Genomic DNA, 27,066 nt, shown 5'->3' with positions numbered 1-27,066 from the left:
AAAATTCCATGGGTTTCAATTACTTCCGGATTAGTTGTAGGATCTTTAAGAACTGAATTATCTGTTAGTTGGATCATTGGCCTATTACTGCCTAGGTAAGACCACAAGAGAATTGATTTCCTCTTAAGACTAGAAAAAAAGGAGATGGTCAGTAGACCTCCTAAGTTTGCCCTTTGACCTGTGGACTGGACAGCTTTTCTGGGGTGCAGAAAACTAGGTCCCAGATTATAAAAGGTGGGTCTCCACATTAGGCTGCTTTACAGCTTTTGAGCAAGGTGGTAACACTTGGAGGACATTTTCTTCCCTATTTTCTGTCTCCCTGACTCTCTTTTGTAAACACCGCTTTATAGTTTCATCATATTTCTCACAGATTATTGCTCTATACAGATACACATATACCGCCCCCCCCACACACAAAATTAGACCTTAAGGAAACAAACATGTCTTTTTTTTCAGTGTTCATATTGAATTGTCAGTCATTTTTCTGTAATTTTACCACATCATTCTTTTATATTTAACCAATTAATGGTATTTATTGAATATCTCTCACTAGGTTCTGTTAGTTGGCAACATTATGATCTAGGATTTTCAGCTGTGTAATCTCAGCAAATAATTTCTCTTCTCTTTGCCTGATAGTTTTTATTTGTAAATTTAGGCTCTTGGATTGAAAGAATTCAACTCTTGCATTCTGTGATTCTGTACTAGCCATCTTTTTCTATCAGTAAATTTATTCAATTGTAGATGCCGTTTAATTCCTCTAAACAATACTTTTGGTTTGGCACAAAATTTCTGGTATATAATCAACTTTATATGCCAGGATTCATGTTTACTTCATTGAAAATGATGCTTCAGAAGGACAAAGGCATCTTTTGAACCAAAGTTGCAATGTTGTTGCCTTTGGCACCATGGTAGCTTTCTCTTCATACCCATTTCCTTTCTAACATTATAGTGTCTTTATAGTTTGAATAGAGATGTTGTATAAAATGTAAATGAAAAGGTCTTCCTAGTTATGAATTTCAGTCAGGATGGTGGCACAGGTAACATGTTTTGTTTCATCAGGACTTGGTTGATTTAAAAGTAGAAAGAAATACGCCAGTTAATTATTGGTGCAGCTAATTATTATTATTTTATTAATATAATCACATTCTCATACTTTCAATAGTTTCTTTTGACATTTGCATTTATTTTATAAGAATATGAAAAATAATTCAGAATTAATTCTTTATACATTTTTTATTCCTCAACATAATTTTTTATACCATAGTTTTCCATTAAAAAAAATATTCTTAGTACTGACTATTGGATTGTCTTCTAATTTTTTTTTTTTTTTTTTTGCGGTACGCGGGCCTCTCACTGTTGTGGCCTCTCCCGTTGCGGAGCACAGGCTCCAGATGCGCAGGCTCAGGGGCCATGGCTCACGGGCCCAGCCGCTCTGCAGCATGTGAGATCTTCCCGGACTGGGGCACGAACCCGTGTCCCCTGCATCGGCAGGCGGACTCTGAACCGCTCGCCACCAGGGAAGCCCCTTCTAATAATTTTTATAGAAAAAGTACTTTCCTGGTATATTCTCCAAACCATTGCATGTCTGAAAATGTATTTTTCTTGACCTTGCATATAAACAATAGCTTGCTGAACAGAAAACTTTGTTATGGGGAGTATAACCTTTTGCCATCAAAACTGCTAATGATTCTTTTGGCATTTGGAGATGCCAAAAAAGGAGAAGTCTAATTTTTGTTGCCACATAGAACTTTGTTTTTCATTTGTGTGTGACTGGGTGTTGGTCTCTTTATTTCTTTTGCTGGGAACTTGGTGAGTCCTAATTGATTTTGAGAACTTAAACCCTGCTTTAGATCAGGAAAGTTTTACCTACAATTTGATTATCATAAGCTCTTTATATGTTTAGTTCCCTCCTTTTGAAAGTCCTATTCAATGCATATTGATGTGCCTATATTGACACATCATACACCCAGCATCCATAGTTTATGTTACCGTTCACTCTTGGTTTGTACGTTCTATGGGTTTGGACAAATGTATAATGACGCGTCCATCATCATGCCTAGTATTTCACTGACCTAAAAATCCTCTGTACTCTGCCTATTCATTCATCATCCCGCACTCACCACCCCAACCCCTGGCAACCTCTGGTCTTTTTACTCCCCATAGTTTTGCCTTTTCCAGAATGTCATGCGTTTGGAATTACAGTATGTAGCCCTTTCAGATTGGCCTCTATCAGTTAGTAATATACATTTAAGATTCCTCACATCTTTTCATGGCTTAATAAGTCATTTCTTTTTAGCACTGAGTAATATTCCACTGTCTGGAGGTACCACAGTTTACTAATTCATTCACCTACTAAAAGACATCTTGGTTGCTTCCAAGTTTTGGTAATTATGAATAAAGCTGCTATAAATATCCATGTGCAGGTTCTTGTGTGAACATAACTTTTCAGCTCCTTTGGGTAAATACCAAGGAGTGTGATTGCTGGATTGTATGGTAAGGGTGTGTTCAGTTTTGTAAGAAATTCCCAAACTGTCTCCCAAAGTGTTGGTACCATTTTGCATTCCTACCAGCAATGAATGAGACCTCCTGTTTCTCCCTAACCTTGCCAGTATTTGGTGTTGTGTGTTCCAAATTTTGGCCATTCTAATAGGTGCATGGTGGTATTTCATTGTTATTTTAAGTATATAAACTTGTTAAGAATAGGAGCTATATTTTTTTTAAAAAACTTTTTATTGAAGCATAGTTGATTTACAATGCTGTTCTAATTTCAGGTGTACAGCAAAGTGATTCAGTTATATGTATATATCTATATTATATATATAGTATATATATATTCTTTTTCAGATTATTTTCCCTTATAGGTTATTACAAAATATTGATTACAGTTCCCTGTGCCATACAGTGTGTCCTTGTTGGTTATCTATTTTATATATAGTAGTGTGTATCTGTTAATCCCAAACTCCTAATTTATCCCTCCCCCCATTTCCCCTTTGGTAACCATAAGATTGTTTTCTATGTTTGTGAGTCTGTTTCTGTTTTGTAAATAAGTTCATTAGTATCATTTTGTTTAGATTCCACATATAAGCGATATCATATGAGATTTGTCTTTGTCTGGCTTACTTCACTTAGTATGATAATCTCTAGGTCCATCCAGGAGTAGGAACTATCTTGAAGTTGTCATTTTTTGCATGCCCTTCACAGTAACAAAGACAATGCGTTAGAGTTGCTAGATACTAAAGAAGTACTTAGCACATTGTAGAGTTTCATCACAAGATGGTATTTGAGGTCATTTGGCTATTTCAACCTCCTTATTCCAAAGAAGAGAAAACCAAGTCTCTGATAAATTAAGTGACTCACCCAGGACCATACAACCAGAGCCAGATGGCAGCCCATATCTCCTGAATCCTAACCCAGGCTATAGTCCAATAAGACCAAACCGATGATTTTATGTGAGTCATCATTGATGCCTTTGCAATTTTCACATCTTGATTTTTCCTCTACAAAATAGAGATAATAAGCCTATCATTTGATGAATAGAAATTAAAAATGATCATCACAAGGGACATTGTGATTGCCAGGAAATGTAGAAATGCTTACTAATACTATGAAGTACTATTTTAAACAGTATTAAAAATAGATATGACAACAAACCAAGGCTTTTCTGGCATTGGAACTCAGAGTCTACCCATCCTGACCCTGCATCTTCTCATTTCAGGGGTTTTACTCTCAGGAGTTCAACTCAGTATGGAGTTTGCTATCATTTTTCACCTTGTGTTTATGTTGTACCTCCATATGAGGAGCTTAAGGAGCTTTACAGACATTAGTTCATTAATCCTCCCCAAAACTTCTCTAAGATAGGGCAGGGGCAAAAATTATTATTCCTATCTGGAAAAAAAATGGCCTAACTTATCTCTCTTAATTTTACGGATACTCTAAACCATTGATTAAATCCTAACTTATACCCTGTACACTTAAAATATAATATTTTCTTCCCCAAGGATATTTTTCTTTCTTTTTCAATGTAACGTCATGAAGATAAGTGTGAAACCAGAATGACAGGTCTGGTGTTAGAAGTTCATTTGCGAAGCATAGGATAGGCGATAGGTTCCTCCTTCCCTATATGCTCTCCTCATTTTCTAAAAAATATCCTTTATTGCCCCTCAGTCATGACAGGAGAAGTGACTTTTAGGATTTGGAGGGATGTTTCGAGACCAATTCACTCCTTTATCTGTAAGCCAAGACCACCAGCAAGAGAACCAATGGATCCATTCAACCATGCCATACTAACTCTCTGTAAAACACTGGTGCAACAGACTTCAATGTTTTGCAAAAGCAGCAATAGAACTTAAATTTTCAGTCTTGTGTGCTTTGCTTAGGCATGTGGTTCTCACTGTAAAGATATTTGGAGTTAGACTTTGAAGATGTTAGAACATGACCAAGACATGAGAAGAATCTGAGGCCAAGCAAGGTTGTTTCATGTAAACAACTGCAACAACACACTTGTCCATTTAGAGCAGTTGCCCACAGTTCAGGCCAATGAAAAGGAAAATGAATAAGAATGATAAAGACAAAGTGAAACTAGTACCCTATCACCCCTCAAAGTTTATCAGAGCGGGTAAGAATCATCTTGCAACTGATTTGAGAGATATTCCATGTTTTATTATTATCTTTTAAAAGACCATCTCAGACCGCCATATGATATTTTTCCTGTCTCATAACAAAATAAAGTGATGTAATAATCTGATGCCAGAAGATGGTAAAGGCTAAAGAATCATTGCATTTTAGGGAAGGGGTATTGAGGGCACATAAAAGTTACATCATTTACTTGAGATCACGTAAATAATTATTGCCAAACTAGGTGAAGGCCCTAAGTTGTGTTTCTTTCCCTCCCTCAATCCAAGTTGCTTCTCAGATGTTCAACTAAAATACCTTTATGCTTAGATGACTTATGTTCTACCTTGCTGCCAGATGAAGGGGTGTAATGAGAGGACTTCCCCCCAGTGTATTTAATCTTGTTTTGGGGAACAGGCAGGAGAGGGGTGCAGCATCTTTTCTCAGAAGAAAAGAAAACATGTTCTTCTAAAAGGAAAATTAGCTTTTTCAAGAAACTGCTCTCAAAAATTTCTCCTGGACCTCTGCTTTGTTTAAGCTATGGGAGTGTTTAAAGAATGAAGTTCTTATTACATTTCCTTTTCACAAGGTTGTGGAATATTGCTTTGAGCTAAGTAATCATCAGAGCAATTTACCAGTTGGCTAATATTTAGTCAGCATCTCTCTACTACCTGATATAACAGTTAAAGAGTGTTTTTCCGTTATATATTAGTTAAACTTCTAAGAGAAGTTTACTAACCTGAGAGTGTGGTTAGTATTACTGCACATCTGGGAATACTGAAAACTAGCAAAAAAAGGAGTTGAATTGCCCGGGGCTTCCACCACAAAAGCAAAGGAAAGAGCTAAGAAGCAAATTCCCAATGGTCCAGACCCACAGGAAAATGTCCTATTTATTTTAGGTGCTATGAAAATAAAATCAGAAATATGAAGTTTATAGAGCTGGCTATACCTCAGCCTCTTCCAGGTCAGGGAGGAATAAATGAAAAAAAATAGAACGGTCTTTCTTATATTGACTTTTTGTCCTTAGTATCATTTTCCTCTTTTTTAGTGGTGTTATTCCCCACAGCCTAACTTTCTTCCTGCATTCTTGCTGTGTCCCTAGAGTTCTTGAATTCATTTACTTCCCATCTGTAGGATTCTTGAATAACAGTAATACTTCCCTAAAATACCAATTCCTAGCTGTTATACTTCAAGTAACACTCTGAGCTTTGTGATGAGTTCCAGGAGTGGCTTCATAGGAAATAACAAGTAAGTTAGCCAGAGATAAGTCTGGAAAAATACGGTTTGATGGAGGAGGCGGGTGAAGAATAGTCAACTGTGTATGGATGAGAGAGTTAGAAAACACCACGCAGCAGAGTTGAGTGATTCATGAAACAAATTAGTCCAATAATCTGTCCTGTCCTCTGTGTTCCACATTATCCCTGGGAATTCCTTTTGTGTCGTCCTTGCTCCCGTGTTCTCTTGCTTTCCTTCTTAATGCTATTTCATCCCCCAGGTGTGGTCTTTATGATGGTTCTTCTTTCATCTGAACTCACAGATGAGTTCAGGTAGTTGGGATCCACAAATAATCCAGAGAAGAAAATCACCTTCATCCGTCCTCCAGAATTACTTGTTTTTTAAAAATATTTATTTTATTTTTGGCTGCGTTGGGTTTTAGCTGCGGCACGTGGGCTCTTTCATTGTGGCGTGCGGTGGTCTTCGTTGTGGCACGCAGGCTTCTCTCTCTAGTTGTGGCGTGTGGGCTCAGTAGTTGCCGTGCGCGGGCTTAGCTGCCCCGTGGTGGCATGTGGGATCTTAGTTTCCCAGACAGGGATTGAACCTGCGTCCCCTGCACTGGAAGGTGATTCTTAACCGCTGGACCACCAGGGAAGTCCCCTCCAGAATTACTTTGAGTGGAATCGGTAAGAGTTAAAAAGCACAGTGGGTATTGTAAAAAGATTTCAAAATATAATGTAAAAATAAAAGGCAATTAGTGCCTCATCTGCTTACGAAAAGAGAGTGGGATTTTAAGAAAAGGTATAGTATAATGGCTAAGTTGCATTTATATCCAGCACCCTTTCCCCCTTATTGCTAAAAGTTACCTTTCTGTAATTGCAGACTAGTTTAGCATCTTAACAATAATGGACATGTTTTTAAAGTGCATTCTTTATTCCAGGGAGACTCTGTAATAGATACCAGCATTTTAGTAATGATACAAGCAATCTGTAAGCTATTACAGTTTTCTTTAGAGTAACGTAATCTTCATATTGTTTTGTATGTCTGGAATTTTAATAGTGTTTTTAATTTAGAAAAGGAAGTATATAACATATTACTAATTACATGTGAATATGAACTAAGCACACGACCACTGAGCTTGATTCTTAAAAACAAACATGTTTAAAAGTACTTAACCTAGTGTAGGGTAAGTCACAAAGAAATTAAAGAATGCCACACAGGGCTAACAGCAGCTTTCATGGAATAACACAGTGAGGGTCTTCATTTTTAGAATGGTTATTAATTTTGGTCTACAGCTAAAAAGTAGCTGAGAGGTATAGAAATACTCCTTTCCAAATATAATTAATGTTTTTTGAACAGATGAAGGTACAAAAGAATTAAAACATAAATATGAGTGTATTAAAAGCATGTTTAGTTTTTCCCTTGATGACACCATTCATTGAAGGGTGTCCAAGAATTTGTAGTATTAATAGTCCTGGCGGCCCTTAATGATTCAACTTGATTGGTGAGGATACTAGATTGCAAGAACAAGATCTTTTTCTAGGTCAAAGGTCAGGCTAATTAGAACTGGAGGTAAAGATGACACCTCACTTATCTGCTGCCTAGGTGAACAGAGGGTAGATGATTTTTCTTAAAAATGAAAGTGTTCGCTGAAACTATTTTGATTTTAAATGGTTAAAATAAATCATTTAGTGTTAGAATCTAGACTTATACTGTCATGTACAATTTAAAAAGTATTTTGGCACACATCCCAGACCTTCTTCAAGGAGCTGATAGAGATGTGCTTGGTGAATCAATTCAGGGGCCTTTACTGCTATTTTTAAAATCCAGCTTTTACATTAAATAAACCAGTTTGTTATTTTGCAAGAAGTTATAATCTACTTAGAACTGTCATTCTCTGTTTCTGACTTGCAGTTAGATGGTACTTCCAAAATGTCAGACCTAGATTCTGCTTCTACCGTCACCATAATACAATGTGACAGCCAAGATATTATATCAGTACCTTTTCCATAATTAGCAATAAGGATCCTGCCAAGGGTTAACTAGAAAAGTTTCATAAATGTTTTTCTACAAATGGTCCTGAAGGCAGTATTACGCTTGTAAAATCTGCTAATGTAGCAAAGACTCATGACAACCAGGAGACAAATCTATGAGCAAAACTGTTCAGAGAGAATAGTTTTGTACTGTATGATGTATGGTATGTAAATGAGCTTATTAGGACTCTCATCTATTTTATTATTGGTGACCAATTTGATAGAGGCATTTAAAAAACAATATTTCTGCCTGACTCCTAGAAATGAAGAAGATACATTGATATAATTGAGAGCAAATGATTGCATGTCGTGCCATTTAATCATGTCATTTTTCAATTGCTAGTTTTTGCACTTCACTGCATGCTTATAGAATATTTAGCTCCAATATAGATTAAGTCCCAGAGTTTGCAACTGAGCTGAGTTCCTATATTGGCTGACATCTTTTAAGTTTGGAATCAGGTAAAATATGAAGATGTCTTTTGTCCATATTTTCTTTAAAATACGCAAGTCGTCATTCATACCTCACTTGAGGTGTTTTAATTTTTTTGGCTGTTTTGAATTACTCCTTTACAATTCCAGGTTGGAAATTCTTTTTCCTTTTTTGTTCCATATTTTTTTAAGTTTTATTTTTATTTTATTTATTTATTTATTGGCCATGCCACGTGGCTCGTGGGGTCTTAGTTCTCCGACCGGAGATTGAACCGCACCCTCAACAGTGGACGCATGGAGTCCTAACCACTGAACCGCCAGGGAATTCCCTAAAGTTTTTTTTTTGTTGTTGTTGTTGTTGTTTTGCGGTACGCGGGCCTCTCACTGTTGTGGCCTCTCCTGTTGCGGAGCACAGGCTCCGGACGCGCAGGCTCAGCGGCCATGGCTCACGGGCCCAGCCGCTCCGCGGCATGTGGGATCCTCCCAGACCGGGGCAAGAACCCTTGTCCCCTGCATCGGCAGGCGGACTCTCAACCACTGCGCCACCAGGGAAGCCCTAAAGTTCATTTTTAATAGAATCATTTTTCTGATATTCACTTCCATTTTGGTTTGGGGCTAGATTTATTTCTTTTTTTCTTTTTCTTTTTTTTGACTAGATTTATTTCTGACATCATGTCTGTTAAATTCATGTTTGCCAAAAGAGCCAAAGCTGCCTGCTCAGCCCATTCCTTATCTGTGATGGCCACCATCTCCTCTACCAGAACAAGATGGCTCACACAGGTCAATACACAACAGGTTGCTCACCATTCTTTTCAGTGGGGTTTTCAGGATAATATAGATATGGGTGTGCATATTTAGAAAAAGGGTATCTTGCTTTAATACTTCCAATTTCTTTTCCCTGTTTCCTTTTTTTCTCTTCCTATCAAAACTGTTAATCTTGCTGGGTCAGTTTATTTTTTTTTAATTTATTTTTATTTTTTCTTATTTGTAACATACACTATACACTAGGTATAGTTAAGTTAAGCACATAATTGGCTCAAGAATGGAGATGTCAGGACCAAATCTGCTGACCCCTTGCTGGAAACTTTGATAATCATTTGCCCTAATGAATGTTTCTTACTTTTGTTAAATCGCTTCTTTATTATTTATATGATTTACATCTTTCTCAGAAAAGAGATTATCTCCCACTGTCTGCTAGAATATGAGGTCCTTGAGGGCAGAAAGTTTTGTCTGTTTTGTTCACTGATGTATCTCAAACACTGAGAACAGTGCCCATTATAAAGGTGTTTAATAAATATTTGTTCAATTAATTAATTAGCATTTTTTCCACCTCTGCTATCATTAACTACCCTGGGCTTAAGAATTGCATAGGTTATAAATTCTTATCATATTTGCAGACTTAGGAATGGGTATAAGATAGACCCCTGACAGGTATATGGAAGAAGTTGTTGGCTCTCTGATCAACAGTTACTTTATGGCTGTGGTCACTTCTGGTTAGAACTCAGGGGCAGAGATGGTTTGAAAATGTTGAAATTTTCGAAGCTTCTTCAGCTCTCTTATGAAAGGCAGTGTAGCATAGTGTTTTCATGAACTGGCTCTGCGTTCAGGTGGCATGGGTTAAAATCCTTTGCTCCCTATTTGCTGTTACTTAACCTCTCTGTGTCTCCATTATCTCATTTGTAAAATAGGTAGATGACAGCAATGTATGTCTCAGAGTGCTGTTGTGAGGATTAAATGAGTCCATACATATAAAGTACCTAAAAAATGCATAGCACACAGAAATACACAAAAAACATTTGTCATTAGTGTAGGAGATTAGTGAAAAATAACTAAGAAAATACTACTAAGAAAAGAGCTCTAGCAATTTATGGCTCAATGATTGTTGGCTATTATTTTGCATTCAAGTAAATCTTGATTATTTGAAGCAAACACAGCATTATTTTTATTTTGTTTTGGTTCAGATCCATATAGTCAACTCAGAATCATCTTTGGTAAAGTATATGAAGTCTATCTGACATGTCAGGTCTCTCATTCTTGTACAGATACTAACACAATAGATTACAATTTCATAAGATGTATCTAGATATATATGAAACTCATCACTGCAATAATTACACTTAACTAACATTCTTCAGCTCCCACATTTTCTTCAACTCCTTTTCCAGGCATGCTCTTATATATATACTTTTCTGTTATGTTTTATGATGTCTCTAGAAGTTAGGACAGCTATATTTAAAAAGGAACTGTATTTTTTTATCATATAGCAGAATGTTTTATCTGTTGACTGAGATTTATAGGTCTGTAGTTGTAACTGTATCCCAGGAAATTTTATAGCCATTACTTTAAAAAAAATAAATAAAAGTTCTACATTTGCATTTGTAAGTGTATTAATCAGTGTATTGATCCATGGTTGCAGAACCATGGTGACTGACTGGATGGTATTGGTAATATCGAGTCTGTTGTCATAACACACTCTAAAGGAATGGAAAATTATCTGATTATATCATCAGTTTTGTGGTTGACAATATATACCTGCCCTTAACTGAGAGATTTTAAAAAATAACAACTTTATTGAGATATAATTCATATACCATAACATCTAATTTCAAAATGTTTTTACTGCCCTGAAAAGAAACCGTTTACCTCTCAGCAGTCACTCCCTATATCCCCGACTGCAGCCCCTGGCACCTACTAATATACCTTCTGTTTCTATGCACTTGCCTATTCTGGCCATTTCATATAAAGGAACTCATACAACACGTGGCCTTTTGTGTCCAGCTTATTTCACTTAGCATAATGTTTTCATCCATGCTGTGGTATGTATCAGTACTTCATTCCTTTTTATTGCCAAAAAATATCCCATTGTATGGATATACTGTTTTTTTTTAATCTATTTATCTATTAATGGATGTTTGGGTCATTTGCACCTTTTGGCAATCATGTGGTTATGAATTTGTCTACAGGTTTTTGTGTGGTCATATGTTCTCAGTTCTTTTGGGTATATACCTAGGAGAGAAACTCCTGGACCATATGGTAATTCTGTTTAACTTTTTGAGGAAATGTACTGTTTTCCAAAGTGAGTACGTCATTTTGAAATCCCACCAGCAACAGATGAGGGTTCCAGTTTCTCTGTCTCCTCACCCACATATATTGATGTTTTCTGGTATATTTATTTATGTTTTATTTCCAGCCTCACACCACTGCCACCCCACAACACACAGACAAATTTGCATATAAATTCCATGAGAGCAGAAATCTTGCTGCCCACCATTATATCCCTACCAGTGAGAACAGTGCCTGGAATATAGGAGGCACTCAAGTATATTTAGATGGATAGGTGGATAATTGAATTATTATTAACATCACATTCCACTTGAAATTCCATGCTTTTTAAAATGTCGCAAAAGTTATGGTTTCTTGGGCATTCCCTGGTGGTCCAGTGGTTAGGACCGTGCACTTTCACTGCTGAGGGCACGAGTTTGATCCCGCAAGCCAAGTGGTGCGGCCAAAAAAAAAAATTGTGGTTTCTTGACCTTTTCTTATGTGAATCCCCCAGCTGTAATGCCTGTCCTTCCCCTCCACTTTTTCGAACTTTAGCAACTTTCATGGCCTAGTTCTAGTCCTATGGATCTTTATCTGTTCCAGCTGGTAATGATCTTTCTCATCTCCAAAGTCAATGCCCATAATTTAGCATGTATATCAATTGCACATTACTTTTGGGTCACAGCCTCACTATTCACATGGCACATTCACCTCACTTACTTCATTTAAAACCTACAGGGCTTCCCTGGTGGCGCAGTGGTTGAGAGTCCGCCTGCCGATGCAGGGGACACGGGTTCGTGCCCCGGTCCGGGAAGATCCCACATGCTGCGGAGCGGCTGGGCCCGTGAGCCATGGCCGCTGAGCCTGCGCGTCCGGAGCCTGTGCTCCGCAACGGGAGAGGCCACACAGTGAGAGGCCCGCGTACCGCCCCCCCAAAAAAATAAACCTACCACAACCTGATGGGTTAGGTCTTATCAAAAACCTTTGCCTTGCATTGATAGCTCTCATTTTGAGTAGCCAGAGGCTTCTCTTCACAGCCAGATTACAAGCCCTTAAGATCAGGTACCACATCATATTATATGCCTCTTATCCACCAATGCCATTCCTGTAATGAAAATTATGGTGTTTGGCACATAATTGATACCCAATAAATGTTTATTGCTATAAGAAATATCATTCATGTGATCTTTGCCAACCTTGCCCCCAAATTATGATTCTGAACCAACCAGTCAAAAGCATCTTCTGGAGAATCATAGAGGTACCAGTATAGCCTCTCATTTTTCCCACCTGCTATACATTCTTCTCAGACTATGGCTGTAGGCAGTAGCATTACCTGATGCCTTGTACCTTCCAGACAGTCATCAAGGTTTGATTACTATGTAAACTCTATGAGAGCAAAGCTTCTATTTAATTTAGCACAGTGCCAAATATGTTAGAGTCATTAATTAGTAAATGACTTACTTGATAAAAATAACCAAAAGGAGTAAAATCCCCAAATACAGTACTCAAACCATCAGCATTCTTTTTTAAAATTAAATTTTATTTTTTTATACAGCAGGTTCTTATTAGTTATCTATTTTATACATATTAGGGTATATATGTCAATCCCAATCTCCCAGTTCATCCCACCACCACCACCCCTCCACTTTACCCTCTTGGTGTCCATACGTTTGTTCTCTACATCTGTGTTTCTATTTCTGCCCTGCAAGTCGGTTCATCTGTACCATTTTTCTAGGTTCCACATATATGCGTTAATATACGATATTTGTTTTTCTCTTGCTGACTTACTTCACTCTGTATGACAGTCTGTAGATCCATCCACGTCTCTACAAATGACCCAGTTTCATTCCTTTTTATGGCTGAGTAATATTCCATTGTATATATGTACCACATCTTCTTTATCCATTCATCAGTCGATGGGCATTTAGGTTGCTTCCATGACCTGGCTATTGTAAATAGGGCTGCAATGAACATTGGGATGCATTCATCTTTTTGAAGTATGGTTTTCTCTGGGTATATGCCCAGTAGTGGGATTGCTGGGTCATATGATAATTCTATTTTCAGTTTTTTAAGGAATTTCCATACTGTTCTCAATAGTGGCTGTATCAATTTACATTCCCACCAACAGTGAAAGAGGGTTCCCTTTTCTCCACACCCTCTCCAGCATTTGTTGTTTGTAGATTTTCTGATGATGCCCATTCTGACTGGTGTGAGGTGATACCTCGTTGTAGTTTTGATTTGCATTTCTCTAATAATTAGTGATGTTGAGCAGCTTGTCATGTGCTTCTCGGCCATCTGTATGTCTTCTTTGGAGAAATGTCTATTTAGGTCTTCTGGCCATTTTTTGATTGGGTTGTTTGTTTTTTTTGATATTGAGCTGCATGAGCTCAGCATTCTTAATTATATTAAAATTCTGGAGATCATCAAGCAAATACTAATAATATAAAGTTATCACTGGCTGAAAAGATCTATTCATTGATTGATTCATTAATTTTTTTAGCCATTCAATAACAATTAAAAAATAATTGGGGGTGGGAGGAATTGGGAGATTGGGATTGACACATATACACTATTGATACTATGTATAAAATAGATAACTAATGAGAACATACTGTACAGCACAGGGAACTCTACTTAATGCACTGTGGTGACCTAAATGGGAAGGAAATCCAAAAAAGAGGGGATATATGTATATGTATAGCTGATTCATTTTGCTGTACAGTAGAAACTAACATAACATTGTAAAGCAACTGTATTCCAATAAAAATTAATTAAAAAAATAATTGATCACTCATGGGTGTGGTCTTTAGGCTCTTGGCTACAAGTGCGACTCCAGAATCAGAACTTACACCTTCTATTTTTATACTTCTAAAAAACTACTCAACTAGATTAATTTTCTTATCTGAGAAACTAAGTTCCTCTGTTTTCTGTAGAGCAATGTTCTCAAACTTTAACATGCGTTGTAATCACCTGTAGGGCTGGTTAAACCATGCCTCATTGGGGCCCACCCCAGAGTTGCTGATTCACAAGATATGGAGTGGCACCAGGGAATTCTTGTTTCTAACAAGATTCCGGATGATACTAATACTGCTTGGCCCAGGGAACACACTGAGAAATTTTGCTCTAGAAAATTTGGTCACAGGTAGCAGACTAAGAGAAGACAATTGCTCACCTCATGTAATTAGAATGGTAAAATACAGAAAATGCAAAAAAGAAGAAAAGCACATGAAAAAGTGTAGAAAACCCTTGCAACAAAGAGATGGAGCTGTCTGCTTTTGTATGATCCTATTTAAACTAGAAGAATGTGCCTGTCTTTTCACTTCTCTCTTTTCTCTCCGTATATTTCCTCACGCCAACTACGTTGAAGGCAGGTACATATCATATACATATACAGATTGACGTTTCTTTGTTGTGCTTGCCACATAGAAGGCATATTCAATAGATAGTGTTTAAACAATTGATTCATCTAGAAGGTAAAGTCATGTTTGACTTTAGAAATGGAATTGCTTCATAAATAATTTTTTAATTTGACGCATTACCTAAAGTCCCACCACTTTGTTTCTGTTGACCTACCTAATGATATTACATTAACTGCTAAATAAAATTATGTAAGAGATATGGAGACAAATTTCTTTGGAGTTTCTCAGCTAGATTTAATTGTTTTCTCTCTGCGTTTACCATATACTTGGTTTTGGTATTTTTTGAATTTCATTTTCCTCCTCATGTCTTTTTTCTCTATTTAGTTCTTACATTTTATTTATTGTGCATTTTGGTTCTTGGTCTAATTGTAGTTCTTTAATTGTAGGCTTATTTATATCCTTTTGTAACAGGAGATGACAGTATTATTTAATGTCAAGAATATGGGTGGAGATTTGACTCTTGAACAACATGTGTTTGAACTGTACAGGTCCACTTATACTCGGATTTTTTTTCAACAGTAAATACTACTGTACTCTATGATGAGTGCGTTGGTTGAATTTGCAGATGTGGAACCCTGGATACAGAGGAACCCTGGGCTGGACATAAATTATAATCAGATTTTTGATTGTGCTGGGGGTTGGTACCCCTAACCCCGGCATTGTTTAAGGGTCAACTGTACAAGTAAATATAATCATTCTATGCAATATGTGTGCATAAATACATAAATTTAATGTATAATGAAGAATAAATTACCAATATTGGAAGCCTTACGTTCAGTGGTGTTGAACTGAAGGCAGTGGCAGGAATGATGTTACATCACATTTGGCTCCACAATATGAGTGGTTTCAACAGTCAGAGAAGTTCATAAAGCAAGTCAGGAGAGGAGACAAGCCCTACATAAACCAAAAACACCCCTTTGTATCACCACTGGTGAATTGAAAATCAGATTGATCGTTTATAAGTATAAAGCAAAAATCTTCCGTCTGTTGGCAGCTCTCTTATAACATGTCCAAAAAGATATGTTTAAAGGGTTGGAGATTTGTAAAGGAAAAAACAAATTAGAATTTTTGATTTTCACTTTTATATACTTCTCAACTTTTATAGCAAATATGCTTTTTGAGTAACATGAGGAAGTTGAGTAGAAGTGTAAAATAACCAAATTAAATAGGTCATTAGAGACTTAAAAGTAGAACACCGACCTATATTCCAACAATTGGATTCTGAAATGATACTAAGACAATGACCTCCATACTAACAGAGATAGCTTTGTAGGAAAAAGTTCCTAAAGATTACCAAATAATAATGATACTAAATACATAACTAAGTACAAAAATAATGATAATTAAATACATAACTAAATACAAAAGCATCTGGAATATCTTTCTCTTAGATATATTGATAATTAGTTCTCCTTCTTTCTTTTTACATTTTCTTTCCCACTTCTTTTCTTTCTACTTTTCTGGGAAGGCAATATGACTGTGCTTGGGAACCAACATGATCTCATTGGATATCAAGGACAATGCTTCAAAACTGGCAAAAATGAAAAACCTTGTAAACTTTTCTGTTCCTTACTTCCTTTTCCATCTGCTTTACTCTCTCTTTTCTCCAACACACTGGGTACTCCCAGGGTCCCAGGCTACTTGCTACTGGACCTTCTGTCCTTATAACCACAGCCACCCAACTTGGACCATCTGGCTCACATTGTTTCCCTGAAGATTTCACAACTCCTCTGATAGCAACCTGCACAAACTTCTGTTAGCACCTACCTCTCTGTATTATTCTTGGTACTGTATAGTCCACCTCCAATAGACTCTCAGCTCCTTGAGAGAGGGAGCAGTAACTTGCTCCTTTCTGAAGCCTCCATGCCTGAAACAGTGCCTGGCAGATGCAAGGTGCAATACACATTTGAGGAGGTCTGGAAGGCAGGGATGAGTCTGTCTTATTTCTGTGCCTTACTTAGATTGCTTAGCTTGGGTTTCTGTTCTGTTCTCTGAAAATGTAAGCCAAAAATAGTTATAATAATCATTTTGTTCCTATGTAGTTATATTTAACATTTCTCTATGCATAGTGTACCATGGAAATAATGTGAACTCTACTGATTCTAAGAAACATTACCAGCAGATGCACTGATTTTATTTAGTATGTGTTTGTGATTATAAATAAGCATGTACATTTTAATGGTTGTCATGGAAACACATTTATGTAAAAGAATGTTATCTTATCAGTTATATCACTTAGATGTAAAAAAATACTGAAAAGTATGTTGGCCATGTAAAATTCTCAATGTTCCTCTCCTTTTATAAGTAGTGTTATTTCCAAAATGTGCGTATAGAATAAATTAATCTAGAATGTACACTAAGTTCTTTGAATATTTAAAACTTTTTAAACTGAAGAATTGTGGAGATCTGAAAATCAGATATTGAGTGTTAACAGTGTCAACAGTTTTTAAAAACAGCTAACACAGTTTTAAAACCCATAGAATGTCATTAAGATGTGGGGTGGGGATCATCTGGATACTTAAATACTGGATACATTCTAGATACTAATAAAAAGTTATGGCCAATCACCTTTTTGAAAATTTCCCCTATCAACCTCACATGTCCTGTTTCAGAACTTTGAAAATGCCTGTGAGGTGAATGAAGCCCATTTGGGCTGCTTTGTGAATATCACCTAATGTGGCTATGCTAAGTCCACACATACCTTTAGTGTCATCCATGGCAAACTCTCATTTAGCTAAGAAACATAGGGACTTTTTGTTGGCTGGAGAAATGCAGTCATTATTTTAGTCAACTTAAAATGGAGTTTTGCAAGATCCAGTTTTGTGGCATGGAAACATCTCTTGATTTTTCTAGCTCTTTATTTTTAACAATTTAATGACAAAATACAGACAAAAACCCAAAATCTTCAACATGTATATTCATAGAACTCATCTGAATCAATCCCAGTTGGCTATATTATTATCTTGAAGTGTTTACGATTGGGCCAAAAAATGACAGATATTAAGTGGGCTTGATAGTTTGACTTGCTCGACAGTTGTTCTAGAGCAAGAGAGCAAATTATCGAGGGAGTGTGTGTGTGTGTGAGAGAGAGAGAGAGAGAGAGAGAGAGAGAAAGAGAGAGAGAAATAGAAGGAGAAAGAGAGAGAATGCATGTGGGGAGGGTCAGTTAGCAGGATTGGGAGAGGTAATGGAAACAATGCCTATTGCTTTGGTAGACCCTCAAGTTTTATCTTTGAATGTGTAGGGGTTTCTCCTCATTCAGCATTGAACTAATGAATAGCATCAGTAAAGAAATTTGTCAGACCTGGTCATTCTATCAGGAGTTATATAGGAAAATAGTAATGATCCCTAGGAAAATAAATAAGGGTAAGTTCAAGAAACATAACAAAAAATGCTGTACTGGTATAAACTGAATAATAAAATTCCTAGTCATATTTTGCTGTAAATAGAGGTATGGGAATTTGTCATTCACCTTATTTAAAATTCAAAAATATTAAAGGCACAGGGTTCTCTCATTACAGAAATAATAGAATTCCAGCTATTACAGAGTTAGGGTTGTTTAAATGGCTATAGCATGTATTATATCAATAAGTGGAACATCTGTATGAGACGTCCACCTGCTGGTCTACTACCACTCTGCACATTTCAATGAACTGCACTTAATCATTTTAAGACTTCTTCTAATGAAGACTTATCTAGATTAACATTTTAAGCACAAATACTTTTAGGCATTAAAACTCTAGCACTAAATGAAATTGCATTGTCTTGTGTATCCTTGTTGATTAATAAGCAATCTGTTAACTGTTAGAACAGTCCAATTGTGGCAGTAGAAGGAGATTAGTAATTCAGTGATGTTTGTGGATATAATCATCATTTCTCCCAAAGGCTTTGAATTAGAGTATCATTTACACACTGTCCGTAGGCAAAGAAGAGGTATAATACTTTTAGACATGTGTACCCACTATTTTGCTTGAATCGTTCAGCTTAGGGTCACTGCAGAAATACAAATGCTTCTGGGGGCAAAATCTTACTTTGATGCATGCATATCCTTCTTAAATAGTGTGAATGTCTATTAAGAGAAACACGCAACTAACAAATAATGCATTAATAATCCAGTATCCTAATTTCTGTTTTCAGAACATTATTGCTTTGTTAATCAAGTTTCGGAAGAGAAATGTTGCTTATCATTTTTTTCAAACAATAGCTGTTATATATCAATTTTTTTGCATCTTATTTAACTTATTTCCAGCCTAGAAAAGTAAACTTTTGGCTCCAAAGAATCTAGGAGTAAATTTGGAAATACTCCATTTCCTTTTGGAGGACTTTTCTGTCTTTTGTGTTTCCTATGACCTTGAATCAAAGCATGTCAACCTGTTTGGCATAAATGCTTTATTTCATTAAGTTAATCACCTAGATATCAAAGTGGGACCCAACATTTTAGATGTAGAAGTCAGTTTTAAAAAAAAAAAAGGGAAGAGGAATGAGATACAGCTAAATTCATTGGCATCAGTTGGGTGTCTGTAGAAGATCTCTAATCCAAAGGCAACTCCAGAGTCCTTCTTGTCCTATTGTTCACAGCTGAGCATATCACTACAATTTAAAATTACGGTGGAAGAGGGTGTTTTATGTTTTAGGGAAATCTGCCCTAGAAACACTAATGGATCGGTCCCTCTTTCTGTTGCAGTCCCTCTGTTGTGAAATAAAGCAGCGACGTCGTGGAGTGGCCTCCATCCTGCGATTATGCCAACATCTTCTGGATGACCGGGAGACCTGCAATCTGAACGCGGACCACCAGCCCATGCAGTTGATCATTGTAAATCTTGAAAGAAGGTGGGAAGCCATTGTCATGCAAGCCGTCCAGTGGCAAACACGGCTACAAAAGAAGATGGGAAAGGAACCTGTGAGTGATGATTTCTTTTTTAAAGCATAATGCTCTCTCATTTTTCTTAAAAAAAAAGAAATTCTTTCAGGGCTTGGAAAATGTGTTCATCTTACAAGTGGTTTTGCTAGCTAAATCTCTAACCGCTAAAAGAAACTGCTTTTATCATACAACAGAGATTCATTTGCCTACCGATAAGATGCATTTTAGTCTCATTGTCTTTTAAAAAATTCATATGGAGACTTTGCTTAACCTTACCAAACTAAGGTTTGGTAAACCTCACCAACAATATCATTAATCATACAATACCCCATGAAGATTTTGCTTGGAGGTGGTTTACCACTCTCGGAGCATATGGGGCAATGTGTATGCTTTACAGACAAGGCAACAAAGTATACAGTTTACCTTTTCTTTACATGATATGAATTAACACCATCGACGTGTAAAACAATCTCCATTGCTCCTGCTTAGAGCTCCTTCCAATACAGTTGTGCTGCTGAGAACTAGCAAGTTTCCTCTGAGAGTTTTAATGCAGTGCTCAAGGTAGAGGTCGGGACCCCTTTTAAGAATTTTCCAAATTGACTGTAAATGCAAAAGCTGTTGCTAGATGAAGGAAAGATACATATATAACTAGAGTTGTTTTATTATAATGTAGAATACACACTTGTCCAGAAAACCTTAAGGGAGAGGATTTATTGATAAAAAGATTACATTCCCCAAATGACCTTGAAGTTAGTGTCTGTTAGTTGAAGGCCTAATTCTCATGTTTGACTTACATAAATGAAATACACACACACATACATACATACATACATACATACAATGGAAATTTTTTCTTGTGTATTTATATTATCAGTTCTATGTCTTTGGAAAGTTCAAGATTCAAAATTGTAAAATCAAGTATAATAATCCTGCCACTGAAAAACAGACTTCTCCTATGAATTCTAATTTTAACAATACCTAAATATTTAGGTTATCTGATGTGTTTGGCATTGGGGACTGGGAACAGAAGGGACAATGAAGCAGTAAGCCTTCTCACTCTTTTTGCATCTGTAGTTATGTTGAGTCTAGGGGGTGATTTTATCCTCAATAGTTCACTTTAATTGTTTTGCACTGAAGTCATTAAATTTCTTAAGACTTCCAAGTTATTACCAGTAATCAGATTCTATATAATTGGATGTCTTTTCTTGAAATGACCTATTTGTTGTGAAGCTATTTAGCTAGAGTATTTTCTTTTCTTTTCTTTCTTTTTCTTTCTTTCTTCCTTTCTTTTTCTTTCTTTTCTTTCTTTCTTTCTTTCTTTCTTCCTTCCTTCCTTCCTTCCTTCCTTTCTTTCTTTCTTTTTCTCTGAGTGTTTGAAAGCATAGAAGAGGTTATTTTTTATTCTATAGTTTGAAACATCTAAGCATAGTAGTGGTGATAATAAAATTTACCCAAAAACCAACTGCACCTGGAGAAGCTCTTAACATTTTGGAAACATTCAAGCTTTGGAGGAAACAAAACTGGGTTTCTTTGGAGATTTATTTGAAATCATATGATGAGGGATGCAGGACTGGATCTCTGCAGACTAGCTGTAGACATTTTTATCCTACTTCTGTGGTAAAGCGGTAAGCTTTAGCTTTGAAACCCTGGCTGCTTCTTAGAGGCTCAAGCTACTACAGAGAGGTAGATAAAAATTGCAGATGGACAAAACACCCCCTTTTCTTTAGGTTGGCTGCTGAATGTTAGGTTTTCTGGAATGATGAGGTAGCAAATAAGGTCCTCTTTGCTAAATAAGATTGAAAATCACTCGAGAAAGGGATAGAAGAGTATCGAGTGGCACTAATGCCAGCAATACAATGAACACCATGTACCTCATTACATTGGAGATATTTCTTGCTCTGATCTCTGTTGGTTGGGTAAAGAGTCCAAGTTGCTTTGATGGGCAAACAAGTATTTTACCAATGTGGGACACTGCCTTTGTAGAGACTCAGAAGCCTCTAAGTGGTCTGTTTACTTTTTTATCCTATGTCCCCACCCCCATGCCATCCCCTTCTTGTGTACAGGGACTTTCACTGCTATATTTCCAGGGCCTGGGACATTCCTGCATATAGTAGATGTTTAATAGACATTTGCTAAATGAATGAATACAAGCTTTCAATTGATAAATTTTGTTTCATTCTGGCATTTGGTTTGGAGTTACTATTTCTATATTAATTCTCAATGTTTATATCCTCACAAAATGGCTTTGAGTGTTATGTTCCTATGTGAATATTTCACCTTCGTGAGATCACCAAGGAGATACCTTTTAACCTTTATTCTTGCCTGGTAGGGTCAGTTTTTCCAAGTTTTAAAGTATGATATGAAGTCCCCCAGGGTATACTCTCTTTTCTTCAAATTATATCTGAAGGAAATTCTCTATGAGGTATTGAATAAAGTCATTCTGAAAGTGTGGGCTATGTTCTGGCACTTAGAATTAGAAGCTCTAATTCTATCTCCGTGTTGTAGAATTTCCTTAGTCACTTTGGAAATAGCCTGTATAAGAGATGTCACCTAATCGTCTATCCAGTGCTCTTCATTTTTCATGTTACATCTGTTTGTGTGATGATTTAATTACTGTTGGTCTTCTCCACTAGTCTGAAGAAGGCAGCCGCACGCCAGTTTCTGCTCACCTTTACATTCCTAAAAGCCCTACATAGTATGCAGGACTTAACAGGTACTCCATAGTATTTGTTAAATAAGTGAATTTTCTCTAAGTGATGCTCTATAGTAATCAGTGTTAGAGATTTAAAGGTAAACAAGATATCCTCCTTCTCCTCAAAAAGTATAGTTAATACAAATATGCAAATAACTATGATGCTAGGTCTATTGAGGTAATTATGCGCTTCAAGCTTTACAGTTAGTACTGACAAAAATATGGAAACTCTTTCCATAGTATTCAGGAAAATTCAGATAAATGTACAAATGTCAATTAAGCAAGCTTCTCTATTTCTCCTAACTAGGTAAATAATGAATCTCTCTCTCTCTTTTTTAACTGGAAGAAAGCAAGAGAGCTTATATTAAATTCTGGGAGTTAAAACAGACAAAACCCAAAAGCATCTTTCTCCCTTATCATCAAGATTTGAAATTGCATAATTATTTGACACTACACCTTGTCCTTTCTACATTCAAGCTCTTTTCCCAGACTTATTTGGTTTATTTCTGTGTTACCTGTAAAAAATGATCTCTGTCTATACTTTTTACTCTTTAATTCTAATTTTCATTTGAATCATATGTTATTATTTCTAGTCTCCTGCCTTCTTTCTATGATTCAGGCTACATTTTGGCTAGCAATACCATGTGCCTGAGTTACCTTAGATCGTCCCACTTGCCAAAATAGTGTTCTGAATTTGTGATGTGTTAGTTATAGAGAATCAGGATTTTTTCTATTAAAAGTTTGAATCTCATTTCCTACAATAGATGCTAATTAAAATATATGAGACAACCATGGAAACACCAAGAATCCATACCAATAATTTATACATCTACTCATATTAATCATTAGCAAAGAGAAGATAACTTATTGATAAAGGCCATAGGGCTTCTTCCTCTAAAAATGCATGGGCCGACTTCCACTTCCAGCCAGGATTGAGTAAAGGACCAGGACCCTTCTACCTGAAACAATTTAAAAGCTGGGAAAAATCACAATTTTAAGACCTTGGATACCAGGCAATGAAGAGATGTGAAATGATTGAAGTGATACTGTGATTACTCAAATTTCTGCCTAGACAGAGTTTTCAGGTCACGGTGTGCAAAGAGGAAATCCATGCAGAGCCTAGCATTATCCCTGGGTTGAGGGGACAGGTCTGGGAGTCTGAGGAGGACAAGGCAGCTAAAGTTGCTACAAGGCATAGTACCACAGAGGAGAGAGCTGCACAGAGAGATGACTCTAGAGCTATGCAGAGGGATCCTTTTAAATCTTCAGCAGAAGAAACCACCTGAAAAAATTATAGGGAACAATCCTTGGAGCTGACACACAGCTGGGAATAGTTCCTTTTCCCATCAGTCACAGTAGAATCCTTATTATTCACAGGGCATGTGACACAGTATCAAGAACAGTTTTACCTTAGTAATGAGGCAAAATTAGATTAAATGCTACTCTAGTCTTGCCCAAAAAGCTTAAAAGGAAGACCTGAAAGGATCAAACTCTTTCAAAGTTATTTAACTATATCCCAGTTACAAAACTCAAGAATGCTTATAAGCATCTAAGTATCCAGCATCCAGCAAGGTAAAATTTATAGTGTCTGGCGTCCAGCCAAAAGCTTCCAGTGTACAAAGAAGACATATAATATCTTTGAAAATGAGGAGAAAATTCAATTAATAGAAACAAATCCAGAAATGACATATTATAGATTTAATAGACAAGAACGTTAAAAGTTATTTTTTTTGCATTCCATACATTCAAGAAACTAGAAAATATATTGAGCTTATTTAGTAGAGACATTGAAGATATCTGTCTAAAATCAAACTTCTACAGATGAAAACTATAATAACTGAGATAAAAAATACCCTGGCTGGTATTAACAACCAAGTAGACAGTGTGGAAGCAACAATTCATAAACCTGTAAACATAGCGATAGAAACTGTCAAAAATGAAGCAAAGAGGAAAAAAAAGACAAAAACAAAAGCATAGCATTAGTGAGCTGTGAGATAACTTCAAGCAGCCTAATGTATATGTAATTGGAATCCCTGAAAAAAGGGCAGAGGGAGAAACAATTTTTGAAGAAATAATGACCCAAATTTTCCAAAGTTGATGAAAACTATAAACCCACAGATCCAGAATGTCACCAAACTTAAGCACAAGAAACATGAAAAAAACTACACCAAGGGGTATTCTGTTTAAATTGATTAAAACCAGTGATAAGAGTATCTTCAAAGTATCTAGAGGAAAAAGGTACATTATATACAGAAGAATAAGAAGGAAGAGTTATAGCATACTTTTTTCAGAAATAATACAAGTCAGAAGATAGTGGAACAACATCTTTAAAGTATTGGAAGAAAACAACCCAGAATTCTATACACAGAGAAAATACTATTCAAAAAGGAAAACAAAAATAAATGGTTTTCAGATATCAAAACTTTAAAAAAAATCAGCAGCAGCAGAACTGCAAGAAATGTTAAGGGAAACCCTTACAGGAAAAAAGAAAATGGTATTAGTGGAAGCCTGAGTCTGCACAGAGAAATGAAAAGCACTAGAAATACTTACTGTGTGGGTTAATATGAAATGTCTTTTTTCATCTTATTTAAATCTCTTTAAATGATAATAGGTTATTTAAAGCAAGATAATAACAATGTATTATGGGATTTATAACATATGTAGAAGTAGAACATATGACAAAAATATCACAAAGGCCAGGAAATGGAACTATACAATTGTATGGTTCGTATATTAAGTATAGTATCACTTAAAGATATATAGTATCACTTAAAGATGGATAAGTGGTATAGAATGGTATAGAATCACTTAAAGATAAATAAGACAAAATACATACTATGATTCTTTAAAAACACAAGAAGCTATAATAAATAGGCCAACAAAGGAAAGAAAAGGAAATCATTTTAAAATATCACACACAATGCAGAAAAAGAGGAAAAATAAGAATAAAGAACAGATGTAATAGATAGAAAACTGAACCAAATGCATCAATAATTCTGTTAAATATAAATGGACTAAAACCCCCAGTTAAAAGGCAGTAATTAACAGACTGCATTAAAAAAGCAAGACTGAACTATATTTTAATTATAAAGAAAAATTAAGTTAAAAGTAAAAGGATGGAAAAATATATATTAAGCTAATGCAATCAAAAGAGAGTTGGAGTGTCCATATTAATATTAAACAAATTAGAGTTCAGAGCAAAGAATATTACAAGGTATAAAGAAAGATATTTCTTAGTGATAAAGTGCTAATTAATCAAGAGGGCACACCATTACTAAATGTTTGTGCTGTAGTAACAAAACTTACAAATTCATAAATCAAGTACTGATACAATTACAAGAAGATAAGAATATACAATTTGGGGCAGAGATTCCAATACTTTTCTCAATAATCGATAGTACAAGTAGACAGAAAATCAGTAAGGATATAAAAAACTTGAATCACACCATAAATCAACTTGACCTAACTGACATTTAAAACACTCCATCCAACAACAGGAGAATATACATCCTTTTCAAGTGTTGACAGAACATCTACCAAAATTGACTCTCTTCTGAGCCACAGAGCAAGTCTCAAATTTAAAAAACATTCTTATTACACCCTGTTCTCTGACTATGATGGAATTAGTTTAGAAATAAATATTAGAAATATATTGGTAAAGTCCTCAAATATAAGGAAACTAAATAACACACTTATCTACAACTCCTGGGACCAAGAAGAAATGAAAAAGGGAAATTAGAGATTATTTTGAACTGAATAGAAATAGAAAAAATATTAAAATTTGTACCAACGAAAATTTGCCACCAAAATAATAATCTTAGTTTTCACATTTATGCAACTAGAGAAAGACAAATTAATCACAAAGTAAGTAGAAGAAAGTAAATAATAAAGTTTACAGCAGAAGTCATTGAAATTCAAAACAGAAAAAACAATAGAAAAAAGTTAATGAGGAAGAAAGCTGGGTGTTTTTTGTTTTGAGATCAATGAAACTAATAAAGCTCTAGCAAGACGGATCAGGGAAAAAGGAGAAAAGAAACAAATTATCATTATCAGGAATAAGAGATAGACATCACTACAGATTCTACTAATATAAAAGAATATAAAGGAAATATTATGAATAATTTTATGCCATTAAATTCAATTATTTAAATAAAATATACAAATTCCTTAAAAGTTGCAAACAGTAGACATTTACTCAAAAGGAAATACACAACCTGAATAGCTCCATATCTGCTAAATAAATTAAACCATTAGCTTAAAATTTCCCTACAAAGAAAACTCCAGGCCTAGACAGCTTTATGGGTAAAGTCTCCCAAATAGTTAAGGAAGAAATTATACTAATTTTACGCAAAATCTTCCAGAATATTGAAAAGGAAGAAATACTTCCCAACTCAGCATTACTCAAAGACATTACAAGAAAACTACTGACCAGTATCCCTCATGAATATAGATAAACAGATTCTTAATAAATTTTTATCAAATAATCAATGGTATATAAAATAGATAACACATTATGACCATGTGAGGTCTAGAAATGCAAAATTAGTTTGAAAAAAAATCAGTGTGGTTCACCACAAAGAGAAAGGGAAACTACATTCCAGGGTATGCAGAAAAAGCATTTGCCAAAATCCAACATCCTTCCTGATAAAAGCTACATCAAACTTAGTGATAAAACACTGAACACTTTTCTTCTAACATAAGAGGAACATGGTAAGAAGGATGTCCATTTTCACCATTTCTATTCAGCATTGCACTGGAAGTTTT

At 35.8% G+C, this 27,066-nt stretch overlaps 1 protein-coding gene across 1 annotated transcript in view; it reads left to right on the top strand.

Annotated features, from left to right (window-relative positions):
- AKAP6 (A-kinase anchoring protein 6) overlaps positions 1-27,066 on the top strand; it is a 489,206-nt gene that overhangs the window by 411,669 nt on the left and 50,471 nt on the right. Inside the window, exon 12 of the mRNA XM_060004702.1 lies at positions 19,434-19,649. Within this exon, the coding sequence (XP_059860685.1) occupies positions 19,434-19,649 (216 nt within the window). The remainder of the gene's footprint in view (positions 1-19,433; positions 19,650-27,066) is intronic.

This window comes from Delphinus delphis, chromosome 2 (assembly GCF_949987515.2).
Source record: "Delphinus delphis chromosome 2, mDelDel1.2, whole genome shotgun sequence".
Lineage (NCBI taxonomy): Eukaryota > Metazoa > Chordata > Mammalia > Artiodactyla > Delphinidae > Delphinus > Delphinus delphis.
This window is presented reverse-complemented; position numbering and strand designations above follow the sequence as displayed.